At 43.8% G+C, this 20,696-nt stretch overlaps 1 protein-coding gene across 1 annotated transcript in view; it reads right to left on the minus strand.

The window, feature by feature from the left end:
* TMC3 (transmembrane channel like 3) overlaps positions 1 to 20,696 on the minus strand; it is a 55,029-nt gene that overhangs the window by 23,641 nt on the left and 10,692 nt on the right. Inside the window, exons 4-11 of the mRNA XM_005695077.2 lie at positions 19,318 to 19,399; positions 11,797 to 11,903; positions 10,588 to 10,686; positions 10,343 to 10,485; positions 5,836 to 5,983; positions 5,100 to 5,143; positions 3,540 to 3,687; positions 1,513 to 1,622 (exon numbers count right to left, since the gene is read on the minus strand). Of these exons, the coding sequence (XP_005695134.2) occupies positions 1,513 to 1,622; positions 3,540 to 3,687; positions 5,100 to 5,143; positions 5,836 to 5,983; positions 10,343 to 10,485; positions 10,588 to 10,686; positions 11,797 to 11,903; positions 19,318 to 19,399 (881 nt within the window). The remainder of the gene's footprint in view (positions 1 to 1,512; positions 1,623 to 3,539; positions 3,688 to 5,099; positions 5,144 to 5,835; positions 5,984 to 10,342; positions 10,486 to 10,587; positions 10,687 to 11,796; positions 11,904 to 19,317; positions 19,400 to 20,696) is intronic.

The raw sequence follows: 20,696 nt of genomic DNA on the forward strand, positions 1-20,696 counted from the left end.
TTAGGCTAAGACAGTGGTTGGTTTTCACCCTTGGTTTCCTTCAGAATCAGATTGTGTAAAAAAAAAAAAAAAATAGCCTGAACTCATGAGGGGCAAGTCTATTGATGCCTCTGTTTCTCTAGTTTTGAACAAGAACAAGGCCAATCTGCGTACTAGGAATGCAATTATAGTATTGCTTCTCCCTGGTGTGTACCTGTGAGGGAGCTGCTGCAGATTGCTCTCCTCTCTCTCGGGTTCACAGAGGAGGTGCTGAGCACAGCACAGAGGCAAGGGCTCGAGCCTGGGGGCTGGGACCACCCCTCCCCACAGAGCCACCCTGGATGAGGGGTTTCCACATGCCATCCCCTGATCTTTCAAGTGTTGTTTTTCTATCTTTGAAATGACAATTGGACTTCCGTTGGACTTCAAGGCTGGCAAACCACAGCCTTTTAGCCAAATCCTACCCTCTTCTATTTCTAGAAATAAAGCCGCAAGAAACACGGCCACACCCCACAGATGCTGTACGGTCCATGGTCACTTCCCTACTATGACCTCAGAATGGAGCCTTTGTAGCCCTTTGTAGTCTCTCTTCAGAGACTTCGTAGACCAGCACGATCAAAAAGACGGACTTGGTCCTTTACAGAAAATATTTGCCGACTCCTGAAAGAGAGTCATTCTTCCCAAAGTGATCTGGGGGAAATTTGTTCTGTAGAACATGATCCAGTGTTACAAGAGGAAATATAGTCAAAGCACCGGAGGGCCCAGAGGGATGGGAGACAAGTAAGCCAGGTTCTAACATCCCTGCCCTCTGCGACCATCACCCTAACAGAACCTCCCCTAAAGCTGCACGTCTACTGACAGAGAGGCTGCTCCAGGGAGAAGATGGACATTTTTCAGTAAGACAGTGATGAAGCCAGTGCTAGCAATGAAATAGGTTTCATGAGGCTGTCCCCTCTGATCTCCCCTGTCCCCAGTCTGCTGCGGCTCACAGCTATCACCTGCTGAACACCCACTGACCATCCTGACACAGTCTCTATGGGTCTGTGCTTTGGGGAATTATGAGTAAAGCATCATGTTCTTCTCACATCTGGAAAAACAGCAAGAGTCTCTCACCTCTTGTGGTCAATCCACCAAGGGACTCAAAATGTGGGCAAAACAGGGCAGCCTTTCTTTCATCTTCTGGTCCTCTTTCTCTCGCATCTGCTTTTTCTGCCTGTTTTCCCCTCTTCCCATCCTCTCCACCCCTCCCTCCCTCCTCCTCTTTTCATCTTGTTCTCATCACCACCCTTTCATCCATCTCTTCCATCCAGTCCTCCTGGTCCTTCCTCTCCAGCCCCTTCCTCTCTCCCTACCTCCTCTTCCCCCTCCTTCCCATCATTCAACCCCTGTGCCTAAGATGCTCCATAGGGCTAGTCTTGTGCTAAGGTTGGCGGGGTGGGGCAAAGGAAGCCCTGGCTCCTGAGAGACTGAGTTCCCATGGTGGGTGGCCAGACAGTGGACCCATAAGGAAACCTCCCAGCACGGTGGCCTTACCTTGCCAGCTGGAAGCGCAGTGTGGTTCGTGGGTGGTACATCTCCAAGGCGGCAATAAGGTCGAAGGCCGATGGTGCCAGCATGGTGACGAGGGAGACCACCACACTCACCTACCAAGAGAAAGCATGCCCCACCGAGCTCCTCCGAGGGCCCCCCACCCCCGAATCTCAGCCTTCATCACCTGACAGTTGATCTCATAGCCTAATGTTTGGTAGGGGAGAGGGGTATTCAGAGGATCGTGCAGTTCTTACATGGAAAACCTTCCCCAAATCTTAGTTAATTAGCTGTTTGACAAGGCCACTTTGCCATGGGTTTATTCTTTCCAGTGGTGGTGGTGGTAGTTTAGTCGCTAAGTCCTGTTCGACTCTTTGCAACCCCAGGGACTCTAGCCCACCAGGCTCCTCTGTCCATGGGATTCTTCAGGCAAGAATACTGGAGTGGGTTGTCATTTCCTTCTCCAGGGGATCTTCCCAAGCCAGGGATCCAATCCACGTCTCCTGCATTGCAGGCAGATTCTTTATCCACTGAGCCTCCAGGGAAGCCCTATTCTTTCTAGGAACTTTCCTTAAACTGAAGACACTCACACATGCCGTTTGGGATTCACTGGTGTTTTGGTCACCTTCTTCAATTACCATCTTATTCTATTTATACTTTCCTTATCTTGGATGGAAGAACAAAATAAGTGTAGCTGTTAAGAACAGACAAGGAAAGTCTGAGAGATAATAAATATTCTTTCTGCAAAGGCAAGATTTAGAGCATTACTTTTGAATGACTCTTGTTTCTCTGTATTTATGGCAAGTGAAAGCAGAGGCTTAGCTGATGTGAACTAAAGAAGAAATAATTTCTGAATTTATCTTTCAAAAATTTATCTACCTATCCACACACAAGCACATACTTTTATAACCCACTTAATTGACATAAAATACAGAGGTATGAGAACAGACTCTGTAATGCAGTCTCAGATTCTGAAAAATCATTGTCCATTGAGGATGAATGTATTGCCTGCACACTTTGTTTTCAATCATTTTCATAGAAGTGGCCTGAGAGGTGGCATTTGTGCTACTTCTGCCATTCAAATATTTACAGGTAAATCAAACTTTCAGGACCAGAGTCTTACAATAATTAGTAAGAATTATAAAACTGTTTATAACTTTCCTCTTGGTAATCTTCTATTTGTGGGAATAGTCACATAGATGGAGGGGAAAGGACTTTTACTAAAATGAGCCATTGGCATGAGGCTATTTTGGGAAGCATTACTGTGACTTAGAAATACAGAGGGACTTCCCTGGTGGTCCAATAGTTAAGAATACACCTTCCAATGCAGGGGATGCAGGTTCGATCCCTGGTCGGGGAACTAAGATCCCACATGCCTCAGGGCAATTAAACCCACATGCTGCAACAAAAGAAGCCTGCACACTGCAGCGAAGACCCAACACAGGCACAATATAGAAATATGGAAACCACCTAAATGTTCAACAATCCGCACGTGGTCAACTTTGACACAGGCAATGGAAGACAATGCAATTGCTGATGCAAATCCTGGTGAAGTCAGTTTCTGGAAGCATGCATATGAAGAAACACAAAGCCAAGAAAGCAAAGCACAGTCAGCAGTGCAACTCCAAGGGGAAGAATGTACAGATCTTGAGAGTCGTTTTGAATCAAAACCTTCCTCATTAAGACCAGGGATATCATTCAGCCAAGCCTGAGTGTTGTCACTCTGGTTCCCAGCCCTTGTGATCCATGCTCTAGAATACGAGGACTACAGTTTTTCCATGGAGATACTTCCAGTGAATCCCCTTAAGAAAGACCACAGAAGGGACTTCCTGGTGGTCCCGTGGCTAAGACTCTGCACTCCCAGTACAGAGGGCATGGGCTTCATCCCTGATTGGGGAACTAGATCCCACATGCTGCAACTAAACATCCTGCATACTGCAACTAAGACCTGGTGCAAATTAATTAATTCATTAAAAATAAAAAATAAGAAACACCCAGGAAACAGAGGAGGGTCTGCCACTGTGTGTGGGTACCTCGTTCTTCTCCCAGAGTGTCAGCTCCTTCTTGGACTGCGCCAGCTTCTGGGACCGGTCCACCACGAAGTAGATGAGATAGATGCTCCCAGCAAGTGAGACAAGCACCAGGATATTGGCAACGACCCGCAGACAGATGGTCACTGCCCTGCAGGGAGAGGCAGGTATGGGGACAGTACTCTGGGCTCTGCACAGTGCGCCCAAATGCATGTCTTCCTCACATTTTGACAGAATCAGGAGGATTCAGGATTTGTGTGTGGGAGAGAAATGAGAACTGGGCTTTCTGCTGATTTGTTTGCTTGTAATAATGAATCACCGAATGAGACATTTTTGAATGAGAATGTGTACAGGATGGCTACAGCTTTCACATTTGAGGGAACATCAAAATCACATGTGAGGTCTGCTCTGTGAGACATGCTAAGAATGTGGAGTCTTGGGTCTCACTCTCAGAGATGGTTAATTCTGTCAATCAAGGTGGGCATTGGAGGGATCTGCATTTGCAACACCTTGCAAGTAATCCTCATGTGGATGGTGCTGTCTGCCCCCTGAGAACACAGATGGAGTCCCATCCTTTCATTTCATAGCTGAAGAAGCAGTGGCCCCAAAGAGTCAAGGGCATTTTGGGGTCATAGAAATGAATGACAAAGAGAGGGCCATTTTCTGACACCCTATGGAGAGTCCATCCCCCCATAACAACTGCTTCCTCTCAGGGGCTGGTGTTTCCTCAACTCCCCAGGTCTCCAGCATCCCCTGGACAGGCTTTCTGCATTGCAGGAACTAACCATGAGCTTAAACCACCAGTGAGGATGGACCTAGAGACTGCCATTCAAAGTGAGGTAAGTCAGACAGAGAAAAACAAACAGCACAATTATCACTCATATGAGGAATTTAGGAAAATGGTAGAGATGACTTATTTGCAAAGCAGAAAGAGAGACTGATGTAGAGAACAAATGCATAGACCCCAAGGCGGTGGGATGAATTGGGAGGTTGGGATCAACATATAAATACTGCTCTGTATACCAGTCAATCCTAAAGGAAATCAACCCTGAATATTCATTGGAAGGACTGCTGCTGAAGCTAAAGCTCCAATGCTTTCAACACCTGATTCAAAGAGCCAAATCACTGCAGAGACCCTGATGCTGGGAAAGATAGAGGGCAGAAGGAGAAGGGGATGACAGAGGATAAGATGGTTAGATAGGATCACCAACTCAATGGACACGAATCTGAGCCAACTCCAGAAGATAGTAAAGGACCGGGGAGCCTGACGTGCTACAGACCATTGGTCACAAAGAGTCAGACATGACTGAGCAACTAAACACTCAACAGGGAACTACATCCCGCATGCCGAGACTAAGACCTGTCACAGCCAAATAAATAAATAGTAAATATTCTTAGAGAGAAAAATTATAAGGTTCCCACATACCACACTACGAGATGGATAGATTTTAAGAAAAAAGAACTGCCTGACATTGTATGAAAATGAGATAGACTCTGGTGATTTTGGCACTAAATTAAAACAGCTTATCAATGACTCTAGTATGGGGAGTTTATCATACATACAGGTTTTTGCTTTTCTTCTTTTCCTGTTCTTCCAGTATAGCCTCCTTTAAAGAAAGACACATACAGTATTGAAAGCTTAGTATTATCATTAATCATAAATTTTTACAAATAGTTTATGAGAGAAATGACTTATCCAGTATTTTGAATCATAAATTCAATGCCTAGACTTCATTCTATAAGTCTCTGTTGATATCAGCACTTTGTATAATAATAGATTTAAAAAGGCAACTGGAGAGTGGAAAAAAGAAATGGAGAAGTAAATTATTGAGATCTTCAAAATGATCTAAATCATTTTTTCTCAGAAGCAGGCACCATTTAGCTGTAATGTTGTTGTTCAGGAGCTCTGTCTCTGAATGCTTTTTACTGTGTTATCTTCTAAGTCAACACTAAGAGCTTGTATCTCCCACATAGATGTATTTATTCATTTACAAGTTATATGCATGCAACATGATAGTAATCCATTATGCAAATTAACACAGATACACACATGGAAATTTTAGAAGGATGAAATTTTTTAAAAAGTTCCAGTGTTTTCCTCCTGTACACCATCAGATTGTTTGGGGCATGTGAGGGACACATCATGTCTCATGATGTTGGAGACTAAGGCTGCCTTGGTCTGAGCACCGTGGGAACGGGACCATGCTGACCCCCAGCAGAGGACCAGCGGCTCTTGCTATAAAGGCTGTGGTCTGCAGAGCCCTGACTCCTGGCAGCCTGGACAGGCTCCCTAACTCACCCTGATGCTGTTCACGATGGCTGCAGTTTTGCTCTCGGCCGCCTCTGGGTTTCCAATGAGGTAATCCCAAGCACAGAACACCCGCCAGCAGAATGTGTAGTTTTCATTGGAAGCACTGGCGAGGCTCGTGCGAGAGTTCTTAGCCATCCTGCACAAGAGGACCAGAGAAAACCATAATTCATAAAAGACACATGCACCCAAATGTTCATTGCAGCACCATTGACAATAGCCAGCACCTGGAAGCAACCTAAACATCCACCAACAGAGGAATAGATGAATATGTGGTGTGTATTAACAATGGAGTACTACTCAACCATAAAAAGAATAATAATGCCATTTGCAGTAACATGGATGCAACTGGAGATCCTCATACTAAGTGAAGTAGGTCAGATAAAGACAAACATCATATGATATCACTTATAATTCTCCAAGCCAGGCTTCAGCAATACGTGAACCGTGAAATTCCAGATGTTCAAGCTGGTTTTAGAAAAGGCAGAGGAACCAGAGATCAAATTGGCAACATCTGCTGGATCATTGAAAAAGCAAGACAGTTCCAGAAAAACATCTATTTCTGCTTTATTGACTATGCCAAAGCCTTTGACTGTGTGGATCACAATCAACTGTGGAAAATTCTGAAAGAGATGGGAATACCAGACCACCTGACCTGCCTCTTGAGAAACCTATATGCAGGTCAGAAAGCAGCAGTTAGAAATGGACATGGAACAACAGACTGGTTCCAAATAGGAATAGGAGTACGTCAAGGCTGTATACTGTCACCCTGCTTATTTAACTTATATGCAGAGTACATCATGAGAAACCCTGGGCTGGAAGAAGCACAAGCTGGAATCAAGATTGCTGGGAGAAATATCAATAACCTCAGATATGCAAATGGCACCACCCTTATGGCAGAAAGTGAAGAGGAACTAAAAAGCCTCTTGATGAAAGTGAAAGAGGAGAGTGAAAAAGTTGGCTTAAAGCTCAACATTCAGAAAACGAAGATCATGGCATCTGGTCCCATCACTTCATGGGAAATAGATGGGGAAACAGTGGAAACGGTGTCAGACTTTATTTTAGGGGGCTCCAAAATGACTGCAGATGGTGACTGCAGCGATGAAATTAAAAGACGCTTACTCCTTGGAAGGAAAGTTATGACCAACCTAGAGAGCGTATTCATAAGAAGAGACATTACTTTGTCAACAAAGGTCCATCTAGCCAAGGCTACGGTTATTCCAGTGGTCATGTATGGATGTAAGAGTTAGACTGTGGAGAAAGCTGAGTGCCAAAGAATTGATGCTTTTGAACTGTGGTGTTGGAGAAGACTCTTGAGAGTCCCTTGGACTGCAAGGAGATCTAACCAGTCCATTCTAAAGGAGATCAGTCCTGTGTGTTCTTTGGAAGGAATGATGCTAAAGCTGAAACTCCAGTATTTTGGCCACCTCATGTGAAGAACTGACTCATTAGAAAAGACCCTGATGCTGGGAGGGATTGGAGGCAGGAGGAGAAGGGGACGACAGAGGATAAGATGGCTGGATGGCATCACCGACTCAATGGATGTGAGTTTGAACCCCGGGAGTTGGTGATGGACAGGGAGGCCTGGCGTGCTGCGATTCATGGGGTCACAAAGAGTCAGACACGACTGAGCGACTGAACTGAACTGAACTGAACTGAATTGAATACGTGGAATCTTAAAAAACAAAAAGTCTACAAATGAACTTAACTACAAAACCAAAGCAGAGTTAAGATGTATAACATAAACTAATGGTTACTGGGGGTGGGATAAGGGTGGGGGAGGGATAAACTGGAACATTGGGATTGACACATACATATTGCTATATATAAAACAGATAATTAACAAGGATCTGCTGTATACCACAGGGAATGCTACTCAATTCTCTCTAATGGCCTATGTTCTAAGAGTGAACATATGTATATGTAAGCTTCCCCCAGGTGGCGCTAGTGGTAAAGAATCCACTTGCCAACGCAGGAGATGCAAGAGATGTGGGTTCAATCTCTGGGTAAGAAAGATCCCCTGGAGTAGGAAGTGGCAACCCACTCCAGTATTCTCTCTGGAGAATTCCATGGACAGAGGAGCCTGGTGGGTCAGAGAGTCGAACAGGACTGAGCGACTGAGCACATGAGCACACATACATAGATATAACTGATTCACTTTGCCGTACACCTTAAACTTACACAATATTGAAAAGTCAACTAAATACTAATTAAAATTTTAATTAATTAAAAAGTTAACAAAAAGACCAGAGAGGGTCATGCAAGAACAGTGTCGGGAGCAGGCTCAGCCACTGGGGGCTGCTGCGAGTCTATGCGGAGCAAGGAGCCCCATCTATGTCTGGACAGGCAGAGCCCTGGCTGGGTTCAGCCCCGCTTGCGGCTTGTGTCCTCAACCACCTGCTTTGAACAGTGTGAAAATAGCACATTCTTGGGTGAGTCCATTGCATAAGCTTTCCCATCACTGGTGATCAGGAGGTCCCTGCAGGTGTGCGCACTCACTGCACGTGTGCAGCTGTGATTGTGAAACAAAATTCTTTACTTTGAACTAAATCAGTTCTCCTTGGAGCCCCTGCCCAATGAAGCAACTACCCCACCAAGTGGAAGCCTGTCAGATACCTCTTATACAGGACTTTGCATTAGATGTAAGGCAGGAGTCACAATCCTGTCCTCAGGAAAAAGTCCTCCTGTTCTTCAGGCTAGCAGTCCCCAACTCCTGGGCCACGCGCCAGTACTGATCCGTGGCCTGTTAGGAACCGGGCGGCGCAGGGCAGCAAACGAAGCTTCATCTGTACTTCAGCCGCTCCCCATCCTGCTCTCATTACCCCTAGACGGGACCATCTAGTTTCAGGAAAACAAGCTCAGGGCTCCCACAGTGTGCATTATGGCGAGGTATACAATTATTTCATATCACAATGTAATAATAATAGAAATAAAATGCACAATAAATGTAATGTGCTTGAATTATCCCCAAACCATCCCCTACCCTGTCCGTGGAAAAATGGTTTTCCGTGAAACTGGTCCCCAGTGCCAGAAAAGCCCGCTGCTCTAGAGCTTCTCTCCTCTTAGAAGCTTTTCCCTTTCTGTCAGATACCTGCTCCAGAGTTGACAGCAATTTGTCTCTTAAACTCTAACATCCAGCAAAGGGTTCGTGTTGTAGGTGGGGTCTTGAGGCCCCCCAGAGGCTAAGCTGGAAAGCTTCCTGTGAACTTTCGGTCCTCAAGTCACTCGGCATCTCCCTGTATGTGAGTATGTATGCCCAGTCACCCAGTTGTGTCTGACTCTCTGCAGCCCCATGGACTATAGCCCACTAGGTTCCTCTGTCCATGGAATTTATCCAAGCAAGAATACTGGAGTGGGCTTCCATTTCCTTCTCCAGTGGATCTTCCCAACCCAGAGAGGGAACACACATCTCTTGCTTCTTTTGCTGGCAGGCAGATTCTTTACCACTAGCACCACCTGCTGTTTTTTCTGTTTTATAATAATTTAATTATAACCATAATTATAAACATAACCTTACATATCAATAAACATATTTCAACAATACTCTTATTGGCTGATTTTTATCATGTTCCTGTTTTTCTTTAACTTTTTATTTCTTATTGGGGTTTTGGACTGCAAGGAGATCAAATCAGTCAATCCTAAAGGAAATCAGTCCTGAATATTCACTGGAAGGACTGATGCTAAAGCTGAAACTCCAATACTTTGGCCACCTGATGCAAAGAACTGACTCATTGGAAAAGACCCTGATGCTTGGAAAGATTGAGGGCAGGAGGAGAAGGGGATGACAGAGGATGAGATGGTTGGATGGTATCACTGACTTGATGGATATGAGTTTGAGCAAGCTCCGGGAGTTGGTGATGGACGGGGAAGCCTGGTGTGGTGCAGTCCATGGGGCTGAAAAGAGTTGGACATTAACTGAACTGATAGCAGATTAACAATGTTGTGATAGTTTCAGGTGCAGAGTGAAGGGACTCAATCATACATACACATGTACCCATTTTTGTGTGGACTCTTAAGGTCCTCAAGTCACTGTGCATCTCCCTAGGTTTTGTCTGCTTGATGACAATGCTGATGATGACTGTTTCATCTTTTTTTATCCTAATCCTCTCTACCTGAACTTTGCTATGATGACGCAATGGGCAGAGTGATGAAGACAAGCTGGTGTGTACACAGGATCAGAGCTTCCCTGGTAGCACTAGTGATAAAGAATCCGCATGCCAATGCAGGAGGCACAGGTTTAATCCTTGGATTGAAAGATGCCCTGGAGGAGGGAATGGCAACCCCCTCCATTCATGCCTGGAAAATTACATGGGCAGAGTAACCTGGTGGGCTACAGGTCATACAGTTGTTGCAGAGTCAGATAGAACTGAGCAAGGACGCCACGCCTAATCTGTAACATGGGCAGATGTATGCCCTGACTTTGCAGGGTTAGTGACAAGATGAAATGAGATCATCCACAGCATTTTGGCATGGATTTTGAGGAACTGAACAGACATACTTTTTTAAGAGGATGATGAAGCTGTAAGCAAACACCGCCATTCCCACCAGGAAATAGGCCAAGGGCAGCCGGTAGCCAGCTCTCCCAATCTGTCTCTCCCTGCCGTAGTAGCCATAGAAAAGGACTGAGTACTGGAGGTAACCCTGCAGAAAGAGCACTCGGTGTCATTTCTGACTCCCAGGTTCTAGAGCATTCACAACCCCCTCCCACCTCGAGACAAGAGCGTGGCTGGGCCTGAAACTCACCCCCAGGGACCAAACGGTGTCCAGATCTTGGGCAGATGCAATATGCTCCTTGGGGATGGTCTTGCTGGCTGTGCTTCCAAACGGTTGGCCTGCAATGAGCTGGTAACAGAGGAAAGGCGATCACACAGTCCTCTGGGTGGGAAGGGACTGGAAGAAAAGGGACCACTGATCTCCATGCACCTGTGAAAATGCTGCACCTACAAGACTCTTAGGAAGTGGATTCTGCTTGATACTTGTCTATGAGGAATTCATCATGAGTGGCCAAACTTTCATTTGCCTGACTGGGGCCAGTCTGAGTGTACTCTCTAGGCTGGACATGGCTTCTAAGGGAGGATGTTTGAACACTGGGTTTCTATAATGGCATAGGAAATGGTCCCATTTGCTTTGCAAAGATAAAGTTTAGTTGAGAAATGGATTTTACTTTAACACAATGTCTGCACACTGGCCATAAGCCAAATTCAGCCTAACACTTCCTTTTGTGTGGCCCAAGAGCTAAGGAAGGTTTGAGTGGTGGTGGTTTAGTGGCTAAGTCATATCCAATTCTTTGTGACCCCATGGACTATAGACCCCCAGGCTCCTCTGCCTGTGGGATTTCCCAGGCAAGAATGCTGGAGTAGGTTGCCATTTTCTTCTCTGGAGGATCCTCCCAACCCAGGGATCAACCCCATATCTACTGCTTGACAGTTGGATTCTTTACCACTGAACTACTTGGGGAACTACTTTAAATGGTTGGAAAAAAATCCAAAATTGCTTCCCAGGTGGCTCGGATGGTAAAGAATCTGTCTGCTATACAGGAGACCTGGGTTCAATCCCTGGGTCGGGAAGATCCCCTGGAGAAGGGAATGGCTACCCACTCCAGTATTCTTGCCTGGAGAATCCCATGGACAGAGGAGTCTGGGGGCTACAGTCCATGGGGTTACAAAGAGTCAGACACGACTGAGTGACTCAGCACTCATAAATAAAATTTTATCAGAATGCAGCCACACTTACTAGTGATCTAGGGCTTATGATGTAGCAGATTTAAGAAACCCACAAAGACTGAAATATTTACTATCTGGCCCTTTACTGAAAAAAGTTCGCTAAGCCCTGTTTGTACACAGAGATTATCCTTCCCATGAGGATAATGAGGGTGCCTGTCTTATGGTACAGCTCTAAACATCTCTTCTTTATAACAAACGGCACTTTAAATTCTCCTGATATAGTTCTTACCTCTGGAAGAACAATAAAAGCACCTGTCATAATCGTGAGCACAATATTGATCCCAAATAACCATCTCAAGAATATGAAATAAGAGGCAACACCAGATCCAAAATGACCTAAAGAAAGACAAGGTAAGGAGCACAGTTTAAAGAAAATCCTCCCAGTGCAAGAAGGTCTCTGTAAATCAACACTGATTTTTTTTTTTTTCTTATATCAGCAGGACATAGACTAAGAATTCCATAATGTCCCTGTCAGGGTGTTGACCCATGATGATCATTCAGAAGGATTAACACAGTCCTTAATATCTACCGATTACACACATACATCCTTAATCCCTAATGTCATACTTTCCCTCATGTCATATGGATCTAAAATGCTTTTTATCAGATTTACATTTCACCTACGTTCAAAAATATCAGCCTCTTTTGAGGATTTAAAAGATTTCTTTTTCATTTTGCATAGTTTGGAAAATTCCAAGGATATTGTAAGGATTCTTTTGTCTTAATTTCAAAAGAAATAACAGTGTGTTAGATGTTAACATTAAGGGAAAGTGGTCAAAGGGGTTATAAGAATTCTCCTTGCCACTTTTCCATACATCTAAACTTATTCTGAAATAAAAGGGTGTTTAAAAACAAATTTCTGGGACTTCACTGATGGTCTAGTGGTTAAGACTCCCTGCTTCCACTGCAGGTGGCCCAGTGGAAGGTGGGAGGTGGCAGGTGGACCACCCCCTGGTCCTGGAACTGAGGTTCCCACATGCCCCACAGCGTGGCCAAAAAATGACTAAAAGTAAATTTCTATTGAGAAAACAAGGGGGCTTAGAGGAAGTTGGATGGGGATGTAGGTGACACTTCTGATGACTTTCTGGAGCAGGTGTACTGGTATCATACTTTGGAAAAGTAGTATCTTGAAATTTTATTTCAAATCTAGCTTATGTTTCAAAATAAGTAGTAAAATACGAAACATCACAAAGAAAGCCAAAAAAAGTCACCTACTCCAAGGCTACAAAATTAAAATCACTACTAGAATTACTCTCTAGTAAATTTTTAGTGGAACCATCCATTGTCATCCTATATGTGTATTTTTTCATATAAAACTGTCATGTCTCTACACATCTAGGGTTAACAATCTATGATGAGCATTTTCTCATACGAAACATTTCCCTATAAAATGAATTTTATTGTTCCATCCAATGAATGTTACATAATTTATTTACCTTAAACCCCACTCCCTGACTCTTTGGAAGTGTCTAACTTTTCACTAGGCAGAGTATTTGCTATCATAAATGATTCTGCAGAAATCAGTTTCTAAGGTCAGATTTCCTAGAAGCAAAGCCTGAGAAAAGGGTTGAGCTAACATGATATATATCCCAAAGAAAGGCAATGCCAAAGAATGTTCAAACTACCACACAATTTCACTCATCTCACATGCTAGCAAAGTAATGCTCAAAATTCTCCAAGCCAGGCTTCAAAAGTACATGAACCACGAACTTCCAGATGTTCAAACTGGATTTAGAAAAGGCGGAGGAACCAGAGATCAAATTGCCAACATCTGTTGGATAATTGAAAAAGCAAGAGAGTTCCAGAAAAACATCTACTTCTGCTTTATTGATTATGCCAAAGCCTTTGACTGTGTGGATCACAACAAACTGTGGAAAATTCTTAAAGAGACGGAAATACCAGACCACCTGACCTGACTCCTGAGAAACCGTATGCAGGTCAGGAAGCAACAGTTAGAACTGGACATGAAACAACAGATTGGCTCCAAATCAGGAAAGGAGTATGTCAAGGCTGTATATTTTCACCCTGCTTATTTAACTTATATGCAGAGTTTAATATGTGAAGTGCTGGGCTGAATGAAGCACAAACTGGAGTCAAGATAACCGGGAAAAATATCAATAACCTCAGATATGCAGATGACACCACCTTTAGGGCAGAAAGAGAAGAAATAAGAGCCTCTTGACAAAAGCGAAAGAAAGGGTGAAAAGTTGCCTTAAAACTCAACATTCACAAAACTAAGATAATGGCATCTGGTTCCATCATTTCATGGCAAACAGATGGCGAAACAGTAAGAGATTTTTTTTTACTCCAAAATCACTGCAGATGGTGACTGCTGCCATGAAATTAAAAGACCCTTGCTCCTTGGAAGAAAAGCTATGACCAACCTAGACAGCTTATTAAAAAGCAGAGATATTACTTTACCAACAAAGGTCCATCTAGTCAAGGCTATGGTTTTTCCAGTGGTCATGTAGGGATGTGAGAGTTGAACTATAAAGAAAGCTCAGTGCTGAAGAGTTGATGTTTTGAACTGTAGTGTTGGAGAATACTCTTGAGAGTCCCGGACTGCAAAGAGATCCAACAGTCTATCCTAAAGGATATCAGTCCTGAATGTTCATTGGAAAGACTGATGCTAAAGCTGAAACTCCAATACTTTGGCCACCTGACGGGAAGACTGGCTCAATGGAAAAGACCCTGATGCTGGGAAAGATTGAAGGCAGAAGAAAGGGATGACAGAAGATGAGATGGTGGGATGGCATCACCAACTTGATGGACATGAGTTTGAGCAAGCTGTAGGAGTTGGTGATGGATAGGGAAGCCTGGCATGCTGCAGTCCATGGGGTGGCAAAGAGCTGGACATGACTAATCGACTGAACTGAACTGAACATGATATATTGAGGAAGCAATCTCAGGAGAAAGTGGGTCAGAGGGTCAGGGGAGGTCAGGGGATAGAGCTGAGCAAAGATGTGGTCTCACCTTGAGCCTGGCTTAGCCTAATCCCATGGGGAGCTCTGGAGGGCAAGTTGCATCATAGAGTTGGTTCCACTTTGAACAAGAAACTAGACTTGAATACCCCTTAGTCATCGCCTGTAGGCTCTCCAGTGGGGCTGGGGGAGCAGGTGATATCTGCCCAACATCTGGAACAATGTGGGCCAAGACTAATCCTCGAGGGAAGGGAGTGGCCAGAAGACATAGCAGCCAGCACTAAGAACAGCTGAAAAAGGGTGGACCAGACAAGTAAAGGGATCTGGGCAGGGAATCAAGTGTGTCTGATTTTGTTGTGGCTGCTGTTTTCTCTGGTTGTTAGGGAATGGAAGGGTTCTATCAAACAGTATTAACATTCTGAAGATGTTTGGTTCAAATTACCACTTTCCCCTAGAAATAGCATCCCAATTGACATTTCTACCACTGGTATGAAAGGGATTCAGTTCAGTTCAGTTCAGTTCAGTCACTCAGTCATGACTGACTCTTTGCGACCCCATGAATCATAGCACGCCAGGCCTCCTTGTCCACCACCATCTCCCGGAGTTCACCCAAACTCACGTCTATTGAGTCGGTGATGCCATCCAGCCATCTCATCCTCTGTCATCCCCTTTTCCTCATGCCCCTAATCCCTCCCAGCATCAGTCTTTTCCAATGAGTCAACTTTTCGCATGAAGTGGCCAAAGTACTGGAGTTTCAGCTTTAGCATCATTCCTTCCAAAGAACACCCAGGCCTGATCTCCCTTAGAATGGACTTGTTGGATCTCCTTGCAGTCCAAGGGACTCTCAAGAGTCTTCTCCAACACCACAGTTCAAAAGCATCAATTCTTCGGCGCTCAGCTTTCTTCACAGTCCAACTCTTGCATCCATGCATGACCACTGGAAAAACCATCAGTTCAGTTCAGTCACTCAGTCATGTCCGACTCTTTGCGACCCCATGAATCACAGCACGCCAGGCCTCCCTGTCCATCACCAACTCCTGGAGTTCACTCAGACTCACGTCCATCAAGTCAGTGATGCCATCCAGCCATCTCATCCTCGGTCATCCCCTTCTCCTGCTGCCCCCAATCCGTCCCAGCATCAGAGTCTTTTCCAATGAGTCAACTCTTCGCATAAGGTGGCCAAAGTACTGGAGTTTCAGCTTCAACATCATTCCTTCCAAAGAAACCCCAGGGCTGATCTCCTTCAGAATGGACTGGTTGGATCTCCTTGTAGTCCAACGGACTCTCAAGAGTCTTCTCCAACACCACAGTTCAAAAGCATCAATTATTTGGCACTCAGCCTTCTTCACAGTCCAACTCTCACATCCATACATGACCACAGGAAAAACCATAGCCTTGACTAGACAGACCTTTGTTGGCAAAGTAATGTCTCTGCTTTTGAATATGCTATCTAGGTTGGTCATAACTTTTCTTCCAAGGAGTAAGCATCTTTTAATTTCATGGCTGCAGTCACCATCTGCAGTGATTTCCATAGCCTTGACTAAATGGACCTTTGTTGGCAAAATAATGTCTCTGAAAGGGATTAATTTCACTTAAATGTTAAAAATGCTTTTCCCCTCCTCAATTTGTCATCTAACTTTTACCTCTATTTTTTATGTACATAAAATTTCTTTTATGTGTAGTTAAATATAACCGTACTTTCCTGGGTGATTCCTTCTTTGCTTTCAGAATTTGACAGGCTCACATCACATTACTTGTATTTCTTTTTATCCCTTCATGGTTTCCTATTCAAATAAAATCCCTTACGTTATACAGTGGAAGTGACAAATAGATCCAAGGGATTAGATCTGATAGACAGAGTGCCTGAAGAACTATAAATGGAGGTTTGTGGCATTGTGCAGGAGACAGTGATCAAGACCATACCCAAGAAAAATAAACACAAAAAGGCAAAATGGTTGTCTGAAGAGGCCTTACAAATAGCTGTAAAAAGAAGAGAAGTGAAAGGCAAAGGTGAAAAGGAAAAATATACCCATTTGAATGCAGAGTTCCAAAGAACAGCAAGGAGAGATAAGAAAGTCTTCCTCAGTGATCAATGCAAAGGAATAGAGGAAAACAATAGAATGGGAAAAACTGGAGATCTCTTCAAGAAAATTAGAGATACCAAGGGAACATTTCATACAAAGACGGGTACAATAAAGGACAGAAATGGTATGGACCTAACAGAAGCAGAAGATATTAAGAAGAGGTGGCAAGAATACACAGAACAACTGTATTAAAAAATATCTTCATGACCCAGATAAGCATGATGGTGTGATCACTCACCTAGAGCCAGACATCCTGGAATGCAAAGTCAAGTGGGCCTTAGGAAACATTACTACAAACAAAGCTAGTGGATGTGATGGAATGCCAGTTGAGCTATTTCAAATCCTAAAAGATGATGCTGTGAAAGTGCTGCACGCAATATGCCAGCAAATTTGGAAAACTCAGCAGTGGCCACAGGACTGGAAAAGGTCAGTTTTCATTCCAATCCCAAGGAAAGGTGATGCCAAAGAATGTTCAGACTACCGCAGAACTGCAGTCATCTCACACACTAGCAAAGTACTGCTCAAAATTCTCCAACCCAGGCTTCAACAGTACATGAACCATGAACTTCCAGATGTTCAAGCTGGATTTAGAAAAGGCAGAGGAACCAGAAATCAAATTGCCAACATCCGTTGGATCATCAGAAAAAGTAAGACAGTTCTAGAAAAACATCTACTTCTGCTTTGCTGATTATGCCAAAGCCTTTGACTGTGTGGATCACAAGAAACTGGAAAATTCTTCAAGAGATGGGAATACCAGATCACCTGACCTGACTCCTGAGAAATCTGTATGCAGGTCAAGGAGAAAGTTAGAACTGGACATGGAAAAACAGACTGGTTCCAAATAGGGAAAGGAATAAGTCAAGGCTGCATATTGTCACCCTGCTTATTTAACTTATATGCAGAGTACATCATGAGAAATGCTGGATTGGATGAAGCACAAGCTGGAATCAAGATTACCAGGAGAAATATCAATAACCTTAGATATGCAGATGACACCACCCTTATGAAAGAAAGAGAAGAAGAACTAAAGAGCCTCTTGATGAAAGTGAAAGAGGAGAGTGAAAAAGTTGGCTTCAAACTCAACATTCAGAAAACTAAGATCACGGCATCTGGTCCCATCACTTCATGGCAAATAGAGGGGGAAACAATGAAAACAGTGAGAGACTTTATTTTCCTGGGCTCCAAAATCACTGCAGATGGTGACCGCAGCCATGAAATTAAAAGATGCTTGCTCCTTGGAAGAAAAGCTATGACCAACCTAGACAGCATATTAAAAAGCAAAGACATTACTTTACCAACAAAGGTCCATCGAGTCAAAATTATGGTTTTTCCAGTGGTCATGTATGGATGTGAGAGTTGGACTATAAAGAAAGCTCGGTGCCAAAAAATTGATGCTTTTGAACTGTGGTGTTGGGAAAGACTCTTGAGAGTCACTTGGACTACAAGGAGATCCAACCAGTCCATCCTTAAGGAGATTAGTCCTGAGTGTTCATTGGAAGGACTGATGTTGAAGCTGAAACTCTGATATTTTGGCCACCTGATGTGAAGAACTGACTCACTGGAAAAGACCCTGATGCTGGGAAAGATTGAAGGCAGGAGGAGAAGGGGACAACAGAAGATGAGATGGTTGGATGGCATCACTGACTTGATGGACATGAGTTTGAGTAAGCTCCAGGAGTTGGTGATGGACAGGGAAGCCTGGCGTGCTGCAATCCATGGGGTGGCAAAGAGTCGAACACTACTGAGCATCTGAATTGACCTAACTGAGCTTTAAAATGAAAGATCTAGGTTATTCTTTAAAACAGTTGACTCAATTGTTCCAGCATCCATTAAGGCTCTATGCTACATGTTTCAATTCCTGTAGTTTTTATAATGTATTTTATTTAACGTTTTGGTTATACAAGTTCAGTTAAGTTTTTCCTTTTAAAAAAGTTTTCAATTAATTGTTTTTTCCATATGAGCAATATACAAAACACACTGTACTGCAATTTTATTGAAACTGCATTAAAACCTACAAATTGATACTGAGAAAATCAACACCTCCCAAATATTAAATCATTCTATGTCTCTTCACAAAACACTTTAACTATCACATGATCAAAGTTTAGTTTTCTTTATTTCAGACTTCTGGTTATATTTATTCCTCTGTGTTGCATTTTTGTGTTTGTACTGTGTGTGTTTTTATTCTTTTAAACATTTTTTTATCTGTGCTATGCAGCATTTGGGATCTTAGTTCCCCGAGCAAGGATCAAACCCATGACCCCTGTGCTGGGAGTGTTAAATTCTTAACCACTGAACCACCAGGGAAGTCCTACAATGTGTGCGTTTTCAAATGTTACTGTGATTGATTTAATTGCGGGGGGGGGGGTATTTTTCTAAATGAGTACAGTCAAAATGCTCTCTCAAAATGCTAATCTTTGCATTTTGTTTTGTAATCACGCATGTTATCCTTTTATTCATCTAACAGTTTTCCCTCTCTATCGTTTCTGGGCTTACATTGTGTCTAAGGCATGAACTGACAGAGCCCCAGTGGAATGTGGGGCAGTATTTTTCCTGGGAGGTGGTAGAGACAGACAAACACTGTGTCTCCCACCGCCATAGACGCCTGGGCAGCCTCGGTCAGCACTGTGTGTACAAGGGCCCCGACTGCCCAGTGTAGGAACCAGTTCGCCCCAGACCCATCTCAGACCTCACTGCGGGCTGGCCACCACCTCCCACCCCACTCCTCCCAGTGCCAGCACTTACTTTCGATTTTCTTTATCCTCATTTCCCAGGGGATGAAGATGACCACGAAGTTACAGGCCAGACGAGCAAACTTCCGCCACAGCTAGGGAGGAGGGAGCAGGATTAGAGAACTTGACATGCATGAGGGTGGCAGTGATTGCGTGGAGCCCAGGTCCCACGTCTGGGTGAAGCTCCCAGCGGGCATGCTCAGTCGCTCAGTCATGTCCAACTTTTCAAGCCCGTGATATGTAGCCGCCAGGATCCTCTGTCCTTCTCCAGGCAAGAATACTGCAGTGGGTTGCCATTCCCTTTTCCAAGGGATCATCCCAGCCCAGGAATCAAACCCAGGTCTCCACCATTGCAGGCAGACTCTGTACTGTCTGAGCCACCAGGGAAGCCATTTAAGAGCAAAGTGAACACAAAATTAAGCAAAACCAAGGAAGAAATGGGTCCTAATTTCAGGCCTGGGTTACTGAGATTTGGTAAGGCTTCTCAGATCATTGGGAGCAGATGTGTACTAACAACATGTATTATAGCTTATGAACAATCTGTACATCCAGAGTGTGTACTGACCACCTACATTGTGTTTCCAGTACCTTGGATACAAATCATGAGCAAGATATGTGAGGTGTGGGGTTTACATCCAGATAGAAGGGAGGAAACACTGAAGAATTCAACTCATTAGAACTGGGGGATAGCTTTTTGAAATAAAGGGTCAAGGAAGGTCTATCTGGGGAGGTCATACACGAGCTGAGATGTGAATGAAAATTAATCAACAGTTCCAAAAATAATTAGTCCTTAGTGGAGCTACCTAGAAAGGGAGAATAGCCAGGAGAAGCCTGTGGGTTAGCATGAGCTGGGCATTTTACAGGAAAGAATGAGAAGAAAGGAATGAGATGAGGTCAAAAAGGAGGAAATGGCTGATCTGATGGGTCAGAGGAAGGAGTCTGGATTTAATTATAAATGCAATGTATATACAATGTACATTAATGTATGTAAGATGGAATATCACTCAGCCATAAAAAGGAACAAAATTGGGTCATTTGGAGAGAGGTGGATGGACTAAAGTCTGTCATATAGAGTGAAGTAAGTCAGAAAGAAAGTACGTCAAAGCTGTATTTTGTCACCCTGCTTAATTAACTTCTATGCAGAGTACATCAAGAGAAACGCTGGGCTGGAAGAAGCACTAGCTGCAATCAAGATTACCGGGAGAAATATCAATAACCTCTACGCAGATGACACCACCCTTATGGCAGAAAGCAAAGAACTAAAGAGCCTCTTGATGAGAGTGAAAAAGTTGGCTTCAAACTCAACATTCAGAAAACGAAGATCATGGCATCTGGTCCCATCACTTCATGGCAAATAGATGGGGAAACAGTGGAAACAGTGAGAGACCTTAT

Source organism: Capra hircus, chromosome 21 (genome assembly GCF_001704415.2).
Source record: "Capra hircus breed San Clemente chromosome 21, ASM170441v1, whole genome shotgun sequence".
NCBI lineage: Eukaryota > Metazoa > Chordata > Mammalia > Artiodactyla > Bovidae > Capra > Capra hircus.